The sequence below is a fragment of the Engystomops pustulosus genome, chromosome 4 (assembly GCF_040894005.1).
Source record: "Engystomops pustulosus chromosome 4, aEngPut4.maternal, whole genome shotgun sequence".
Lineage (NCBI taxonomy): Eukaryota > Metazoa > Chordata > Amphibia > Anura > Leptodactylidae > Engystomops > Engystomops pustulosus.
This window is the reverse complement of record NC_092414.1, coordinates 117,105,426-117,114,921: the sequence shown is the minus strand read 5'-3', so window position 1 is coordinate 117,114,921 and position 9,496 is coordinate 117,105,426. Positions and strand designations below refer to the sequence as shown.

The 9,496-nt window shown below is 45.1% G+C and overlaps 1 protein-coding gene across 1 annotated transcript in view; it reads left to right on the top strand.

Moving 5' to 3' along the window:
• The first annotated feature begins 6,729 nt into the window (after positions 1 to 6,729).
• PRKAR2B (protein kinase cAMP-dependent type II regulatory subunit beta) overlaps positions 6,730 to 9,496 on the top strand; it is a 69,734-nt gene continuing 66,967 nt past the window's right edge. The window contains exon 1 of the mRNA XM_072147163.1: positions 6,730 to 7,616. Coding sequence (XP_072003264.1) covers positions 7,355 to 7,616 — 262 coding nt within the window. The 5' untranslated portion in view covers positions 6,730 to 7,354. The remainder of the gene's footprint in view (positions 7,617 to 9,496) is intronic.

The window sequence follows — 9,496 nt, the reverse complement described above, 5'->3', positions numbered from 1 at the left end:
GTTTCTGACAAGGTCCACCTGACCACGGACACGTGGACAAGTGCTGCCGGGCAGGGCCACTAGGTATCGCTGACGGCACATTGGGTTAACTTGGTGGAGGCTGGGACCGAGTCTGACCCTGGGGCTGGTCATATACTGCCGACGCCGAGGATTGCGGGGGCCTACCTCGGTCCAGGTCTCTCAGGCCTACTATGCCTCCTCCTCCTCCCACCCCTCCGCCACCACCTCCTCCAAATTACCATCCGTGGGCATGGCGCCATCAGTCGGTAGCTCTAGGCACAGCAGCAGTGCTAGGCGATAAAAGGCACACCGCCCAAGAGCTATTACTGGGCATCACGGCGCAGACTGATCTGTGGCTGGCACCGCTGAACCTGAAGCCAGGCATGGTTGTGTGTGACAACGGCCATAACCTGGTGGCGGCTCTGCAACTCGGCAGACTGACACATGTGCCATGCCTGGCCCATGTGTTAAATCTCATAGTTCAGCGGTTCTGGCGCATATGGCAGATTTCATGCTAGGCTGCCTATCCCGTGACCCTCGCGTTCAAAGAATTTATTCCAGCACCGATTACTGGGTATCCACTCTCCTGGACCCACGGTACAAGCAAAATCTTTCCACTCTCATCCCTGAAGAGGAAAGGAGTGTGAGAATGCATGAATACCAGCAGGCCCTGGTGCACAAGCTGAAACAGTATTTCCTTCTGACAGCGCTAGCGGCAGAGGGCGTACTTCTGCGGGACAAGTAGCGAGGGAGAGTAGGCGAGCAGGCAGCTTGTCCAGCACTGGCAGGGGTACGCTTTACAAGGCCTTTGCCAGTTTTATGTCACTGCAGCAAGACACCGTCACCTGCCCCCAGTCTCGGCAGAGTAGCCTTGGAGGTTCTTGCCTGCCCTGCCCCTAGCGTGTTGTCCGATCGGGTTTTCAGTGCAGCTGGTGGCATCATCACCGATAAGCGTACACGTCTGTCGACTGACAGCGCTGACAGGCTGATGCTTATCAAGATGAATAAAGCCTGTATTTCTCCAGATTTTCATTCTCCACCAGGTGAAAGAAGCTCAACCTGAATAATGTATGCACTCCTCCTTCTCATTGTCCTCCTTCTCCTCCTCTTTGTACACTAAAGCAGTGGAAACTGGCTATTTTTTGCCAGGGCCAACTGGCTCTAGCTATAGTACTCTATGTATTTAATTTTTCTGGAGGGCCACCTAGCCGGTCCTCTGTTTTAAACAATTTTTGGGAGTGCCACATACAGGCACTCAATCTATTTAATTTTTCTGGAGGACCACCTACCTGCTCCTCTGGTTTGAAAACTTTTTGGACTGCCACATACAGGCACTCAATTTATTTAATTTTTCTGGAGGACCACCTACCTGCTCCTCTGGTTTGAAAACTTTTTTGGACTGCCACATACAGGCACTCAATCTATTTAATTTGTCTGGAGGACCACCTACCTGCTCCTCTGGTTTGAAAACTTTTTTGGACTGCCACATACAGGCACTATCCAAATTAAATTGTCTCCATAGCAGCCTCCACACGTCGTCTTTTTAGCTGCCTCCACACGTTGTCTCCATTGCTACCTCCACACGTCATCGCCATAGCTGCCTCCAAAAGTTGTCCATATAGCTGCCCCCATACATGGTCTCCTTATCAAACGAACTGTGTCAGGCAGAATTTTGGGTTGTTTTCATGGCTTCCACATCAAACTTGTTAACTTGGACAGGGGCTTGGATAGGCGAAAGCTCGCCTGGCAGCGGAGCGCCAGCTCCATCCCAAGATCCAACTAACATAGTTTTAACTGCAGCACCTTTAATCTACTACTAGTTCACTGCCTCCATACATGGTCCCCTTATCAAACGAGCTGTGTTAGGCAGAATTTTGGGTTGTTTTCATGGCTTCCACATCAAACTTGTTAACTTTGTTGCCACCCTGCTGTGCAATCCACAAAATATACTGGCAAAGTTTTATCATTTACCGATATTATTTCAGCGCTTCTTGTGCATCTGTTTACATTCCCCTCACCCGCCATATCCCAAACTTATAAGAACACTACTACACTTGATCTTATACAAAAGGTTCTTAGAAGTGCTGTTTGGGGAGTAGCCAAGAGACAGGGGCTTGGATAGGCGAAAGCTCGCCTGGCAGCGGAGCGCCAGCTCCATCCCAAGATCCAACTAACATAGTTTTAACTGCAGCACCTTTAATCTACTACTAGTTCACTGCCTCCATACATGGTCCCCTTATCAAACGAGCTGTGTCAGGCAGAATTTTGGGTTGTTTTCATGGCTTCCACATCAAACTTGTTAACTTTGTCGCCACCCTGCTGTGTAATCCACAAAATATACTGGCAAAGTTTTATCATTTACCGATATTATTTCAGCGCTTCTTGCGCATCTGTTTACATTCCCCTCACCCGCCATATCCCAAACTTATAAGAACACTACTACACTTGATCTTATACAAAAGGTTCTTAGAAGTGCTGTTTGGGGAGTAGCCGAGAGACAGGGGCTTGGATAGGCGAAAGCTCGCCTGGCAGCGGAGCGCCAGCTCCATCCCAAGATCCAACTAACATAGTTTTAACTGCAGCACCTTTAATCTACTACTAGTTCACTGCCTCCATACATGGTCCCCTTATCAAACGAGCTGTGTCAGGCAGAATTTTGGGTTGTTTTCATGGCTTCCACATCAAACTTGTTAACTTTGTCGCCACCCTGCTGTGTAATCCACAAAATATACTAGCAAATTTTTATCATTTACCGATATTATTTCAGCGCTTCTTGCGCATCTGTTTACATTCCCCTCCCCCGCCATATCCCAAACTTATAAGAACACTACTACACTTGATCTTATACAAAAGGTTCTTAGAAGTGCTGTTTGGGGAGTAGCCGAGAGACAGGGGCTTGGATAGGCGAAAGCTCGCCTGGCAGCGGAGCGCCAGCTGCATCCCAAGATCCAACTAACATAGTTTTAACTGCAGCACCTGTAATCTACTACTAGTTCACTGCCTCCATACATGGTCCCCTTATCAAACGAGCTGTGTCAGGCAGAAGTTTCAGGTGTTTCACCAGATACATAGTGGAACTCGGCCCATCTGTCGCCGCCCTGCTGGAGACCTGAAGTTGCAATCATAGCAGCGCAATATGGATGCCCCATACTGTCGCTCTTAATCATGGAAGCATTTCCGAAAAAACAATTAAAAATAGAACCACTATGCTATTCCATTATTCCTAGGTGAAATATTCAAACGACCCGGCCTGCTTTGAAAATTATAATTTTTTCAAAGTAAACGCTTCTGGTCCCCAGACCCATTTTGGGTGGGGAGGAGCCGAGAGACAGGGGCTTGGACAGGTGAAAGCTCGCCTGGCAGTGGACCGGCAGCTCCATCCCAAGATTAGGCAGCCTCAGAGGCATCCATGCATGCTGCCCCTGCTGTTTCCTGTCCATTTTGCCTCCACGATCCTCCACAGCGTCCACCAATGTCTCCATGCACAACTTTCAACTCTCTATACCCCAGACGCTGGAGCACGAGAGGATATGCAGCACATCATCCCCTTATCAAACGAGCTGTGTCAGGCAGAACTTTCAGGTGTTTCACCAGATACATAGTGGAACTCGGCCCATCTGTTACCGCCATGCTGGAGACCTGAAGTTGCAATCATAGCAGCGCAATATGAATGCCCCATACTGTCGCTCTTAATCATGGAAGTCGTCTCCATGGCTGCCTCCACATGTCATCCCCTTATCAAAAGAGCTGTGTCAGGCTAATTTTGCGGGTGTTTCACCAGATACGTTATGGAACTTGGTCACTATGTCGCCACCATGCTGTGTTATCAACTAAATATACCGTCAACCTTTTGTTCACATAGGAAATAATTTCAGCGCTTCTTGCTCACCTCCTTTGTTTCCTCTCTGCCACCCATTGGTTTGAAACCTGAGTCCATTTAGGGTATGTCGCCATGAGACTCTCTAGCCTGGCACTGCTGCCGCTGCCTCTGCATGCCGCCTCCTATAGTGTCAGGGTCAATTATTGGATGTTTTAGATGCTATCTAGCCTCATTCGGTCACTCTGTCATGGCCATGCTGTTGCCCATAATTTTGGCATAATGGTGCGATTAAGCAGCCTCAGAGGCATCCATGCATGCTGCCCCTGCTGTTTCCTGTCCATTTCCGTGTTGTTTCCATCCTTTTCTGAGGTTCCCAGGTGTTTGGCCAAGCTTCCCTGTGCAGAGCCTTGGTCCCCTTGAAAAATGCTCGAGTCTCCCATTGACTTCAATGGGGCTCGTTATTCGAGACGAGCACCGGGAAAAGTTTGTCTCGAATAACGAGTACCCGAGCATTTTAGTGCTCGCTCATCTCTAACTAAGAGGCATCGGCCTATTGGTAGAACCGGAAGAGTTCTCCTCAGGGTCAAACCAGTTTAGACCAGGTCTTACCTTAGTATCCACTGGTTATCTATCCTTGCCTACCCACTCATGCCTAAAAAGTCATGCAGTGTGAAATTCAGACAACACTGTTGGAAAGGGTGTTTGTAAAATGCCTTCTCAGCCAGTTTCTTGGATAGTAGATTCCTCCAATTGTGTCTAGAAGTAGTTAGTTAACCCACTAAAGTTAATTAATCAGAACATGTTGTACTTCATGTTACTTTTGGTTGATATTTTTTACATTTATTAAGAAAAAAAATTGATGAAATCTTTATAAAAATTTGCCATTTTCAAAATACAAAATTATCTCCTATTCAGACAGTTTTATCATCCAAATTAGTTACTAAATAACATTTACCATATGTCTGCTTTATGTCTTCATTGTTTATAACCCCTTATCACCAATGCTAGTTTTACCCCCTTAACGACTTGACCTTTTTAGTTTTTTCACTTCCATTTTTCACTCACAACTATAACTTTTCCACATAAAGAGCTGTGTGATGGTTTATTTTCTGCGTAACAAATTGCACTTCATAGTGATGGTAATTAATATTTCATGCCGTATAGTGGGAAGCGGGAAAAAAATTACAAATGCTGTGAAAATGGTGAAAAAACACATTTGCAACATTTTCTTGTGGCCTTGGATTTTACAGCTTTCATTGTGCTCCGTAAATGACATGTCTACTTTATTCGTTGGGTCGGTACGATTACGGGAATAACAAATTTGTATAGGTTTTATAATGTTTTCATACATTTACAAAAATTAAAACCTACTGTTCAAATTTTTTTTTTTGGATTTTGTCATCTTCTGGTGCCAATAACTTTTTCATACTTTGGTGTACAGAGCTGTGGATGGTGTCATTTTTTTGCGACTTTAGATGGTGGTTTCATTGCTATAATTTTTAGGACTGTACGACCTTTTGATTAATTAATTTTTTATTAATTTTTTTATATTTTTCGAAATGGCAAAAAAGTGCCATTTTCGACTTTTTTCGACGCAGTGAAAAACCGTTATATTCTGATAGATCGGGCATTTTCGGACGCGGCGATACCTAATGTGTTTATGATTTTTACTGTTTATTAATATTTATATCAGTTCTAGGGAAAGGGGGGTGATTTGAATTTTTAGGGTTTTTTATTATATATTTTTTTTAAACTTTTTTTTATTTTTACTATTTTTCAGACTCCCTAGGGTACTTTAACCATAGGTTGTCTGATCGATCCTATCATATACTGCCATACAGCAGTATGGCAGTATATGGGGATTTTCCTCCTCATTCATTACAATGTGCAATTACTTACCGGCTATGGAGAGGGCTCGGCCTTCCATCGGGAAGTGGTTAAGCTTAATGACCAGACTCTATTTTTAGAATCTGACATGTGTGACGATACTTGGTTATAACTTCGGAACACTTTAACATATCCAGGTGATCTTGAGATTGGGGCTCATTCATCGTTTTCGGAGATAGCACGGCTTGGACAGGTATTTAACAGGTGACTGTGCTGGGACTGTGGCGCACACAATTATTTTTTGGCGCAGCTGCGCTGGCTTCTATGTGACACAAATTGGGGATGTGCCGACGGACGATCGCCCATGCACTTACATGCACCATGAAAAAGAAGGTGAACTCCATCAGACGTGAGCGGGGTAGCGATACATGGAGGATATCGGGCGCGCGATCTTAGTGAATCGTGGCGCAGTGCATTATCGTCAGACAATGCACTTTCAGTGAACTCCAGCGGCCGCATAAGTAAATGAGCCCCATTGTACTTCATGTTATTTATTAAATGTAATTGATAAGTTTTGCGTTTCGTTCTGAAAAAAAATGAAAATTTGGCAAAAGTTCATAAAAATTCTTCATTTTCAAAGTTTTAAATGTTCTGCTGTGTAAGGGGTTAAACATGGGGATCGGTGTTTTTCTGATCCCTGGTGTTAGTAAGGAGACAGCCCAATCCCGGCACTTACAGGACCTGATGCCTGACCATCTTCTTCGGCTGTGTTGACATAGAAAGGCGGTGCATCAGAAGAATACCCTTTATGGCCTTAAATGGGTAAGATTTCGCAGGAAGTGAGTTTTTATACTTTTTCCTTAGGGGACTAGTAGTTTAGTTGGGTAAAAACTGGTGACAGGTTCCCTTTAACCTATGAACTTTATTTATTTGAACACAGTTTCTTCCTTTACTAATTGTTTTAGATAATCCTGGCCTCCCCTTATTGTAGACAGCTTCTTTCTCTCCAGACACACACAGCCCATGCTCTGTAACCCCTGGTACACTGCTGGTTCTAGGTGCAGTGCACCCGCCGCCAGGTCCTCCCGTAGTCTCCCGCGCTACGGCTGCCATGTAGTACAAGGACCACTTACAGATAGGTGGTTGTCATGGTTTCTGGGGGCTGCGGTAGGCGGAGGATGCAGTGCTAGTGCTGGGGAGGATGCGGAGGGCACCGGGGGCAGGCGGCTGCTGATTCTCTGTGCCAGTGTCTGCCCGGGAATGATGTGAGCAGCGGCGTGGGAAGGTGCACTGCATCATTATACGGCGGCGGAGGAGCTGTGGATGGGGCCCCCTCCCGCCGGATTGTGCCAGTGTTGTCTCCGTCCTCCTGCAGAGAGGGGCTCTGAGGATTGATGCCCTGTCCATTACGCCTCGGGCCTGCATTGTGTAACTTGAGCACATCCTCTGCACATCATGTAGCTGCAGGGCTGCAGGTGTATACAGAGGATACCCAGGTATATACCCCCAGCAGGTAATCTACCACTGTCAGCCCCTATAAGCCTGTGACACACTCATTACCTGGAGCAGCTGCCATTGTGCAGCAGCCTGTAGATCGCTTCCCATAGAAGGGACTGTTCCCATTCTTCAGCCATTAGTCCTTTGTGTACGGCTAGAGATCTGCTCCGTCTTGTCCCCTTCTTTCCTCATCCCACCGTCGCCCCAGGGATGAGTATAGAAATCCCAGAGGGGCTGACGGAGCTGCTGCAGAGCTTTACTGTGGAGGTGCTGAGGAAGCAGCCGGAGGACCTGCTGGCATTCGCCCTGCAGTACTTCACCCAGCTGAAGGAGTCCCAGAGCCAGGGGGCTGCCCTCAGCCATGGCACCGGCTTACCCTTCACACATTCCAAAGGGGTCAATTTTGCTGAGGAGCCCATGCAGACCGACTCCGAGAATGGAGACGAGGAGGAGGATGACGAAGAATTTGTTGGTGAGTGTCACTCATGCGTTTTCTGTAAGCTGAATAATGCACTACTGTGTGTATGTACAGTATATATGTGTGTGTAATATGTATAGGCAGATAGATGTCTACGGTATTATATGATTACACACTTAGGCCTTGTGCACACTGCATTTAAGCCTTTGCTGAATGTATACATAAGGAATATTTTCCAATGTACTGTGTGTATCTGTGTGTATGTGTACTGGCATACTGTACAGTGTTTTTATTGCAGTAGCCTTTTGTATAGAAAAGCACAATCCGATTTAAAATAACATATATTCACAACCCAAACCAGCCTGACAGTGCATATGTCTCACATACAGAGGGGTAAGTGAGGGGTAAGTGAACAGTCAGATCTTAAAGGGCAAACAGGCAAATGTTGCAGTCTTAGGCCCCTTTCACACTTGCGTTTTTCACGCGCGTTTTCTGCGCGTGCTTTTGACGCGCAGAACTTGCATTGCACTCTGACCCATTGTAACCAATGGGTCTTTTCCGACTTGCATATTTTTTCACACACACGCGCGTTTTTTTAACGCGCGTTTAAATCTCGACATGCTATACTTTTGCAAGTCACGCGCACCATACAAGACTATGGAGATGCATCAAAAACACATTGCACTCTGAGACACTTGCAAGTGCAGTGCAAGTGCAATGCGTTTTTCACACATCAATTGCCATAGAAAAGATAGAGCTCAGTCCTGAGTCCATTTCACGCGCATTTTCTGCGCATGAAAAACGCATTGAAATTGCATTGAAAACGCGCATGAAAAACTGAGACACTGAACAAACTCTGACTGAAAACTGGTGCAAAATGTGCGTTTTTCACTGACCAAAACCTGATCGCACCCTGATCAAACTCTGACGTGATCTGCAACGCAAGTGTGGAAGGGGCCTTACTATCTGTCGGATAATCCTGCTTATACCGGCGGCACCAGCTGACATATAATGTGTATGAGGTCCACCAGACTCTCCCCAAATAAGACATATGAGAGGAGAGAAGGGAGGGAGGGTTTGCATTCTTACTGCCCATTTCTTTTGTTCTTGTAAGTGTTAGTAAGTATTCTTAAAAGTATCAGCCGCTTTCAACAGTTTGCTAAATTTGTTCATGAAAGTCTTAGGAAAATACTAAAGATTTTAAAATGATTGCTTGGCCTCCAATTTCCTCTATTCTCAGTGTATGATTGTTTTCTAGGTGAACCCTAGGAACTGCAAAGTGGGAGTCTATTATATCTGTTATTATGCCAATTGGTTACAGTGAAACTTATACTTTTTATATATATTGACATGGTAAACATTTTTTTAAAACAACAAAAAAAGATATGTTTAACATAAAATCTTGGGTAAATGGTGATTTTCTGATGACACCTATCCTATGCCAATTTCTATGGGTTTCCTATGGAAAATATAGTTGACACCAGTAAAACCTCTATGTATTTGTTATCCATGATTTTATGGTGGCCTGTCCTATCCTACTTCCGACAATTTCTTTATCTGCCACTATATCTCTAGTTTTGTAGCCCCTAAATTCCTGGTGCAGTTTAAAAGCTTAGTTTATCAACTCTTAAGTGGCACTGTACCTGAAATTATAGTTATAGTTGACATTGATCATATGAAATAGTTAGGATGTATTACATATGTCCTTCACTACAGAAGTGCCTCTCTGCCTGGAAGAATGAGATAAATCCTTGTCAGGTAAATGTTTAAGGGTATTTCCATGATTTAAATTTGGATAACCTTTTGTTATGATAGTCCATCAATAACAGTTCAGTGAGGCCCACCGTGAAGCCTCCTGCCAAACAATAGTTTAATGGGGACACATCACTTGGCCTAACACTGTAGTCCCCTCCCCTCAGATGCTTGCTTGTTTA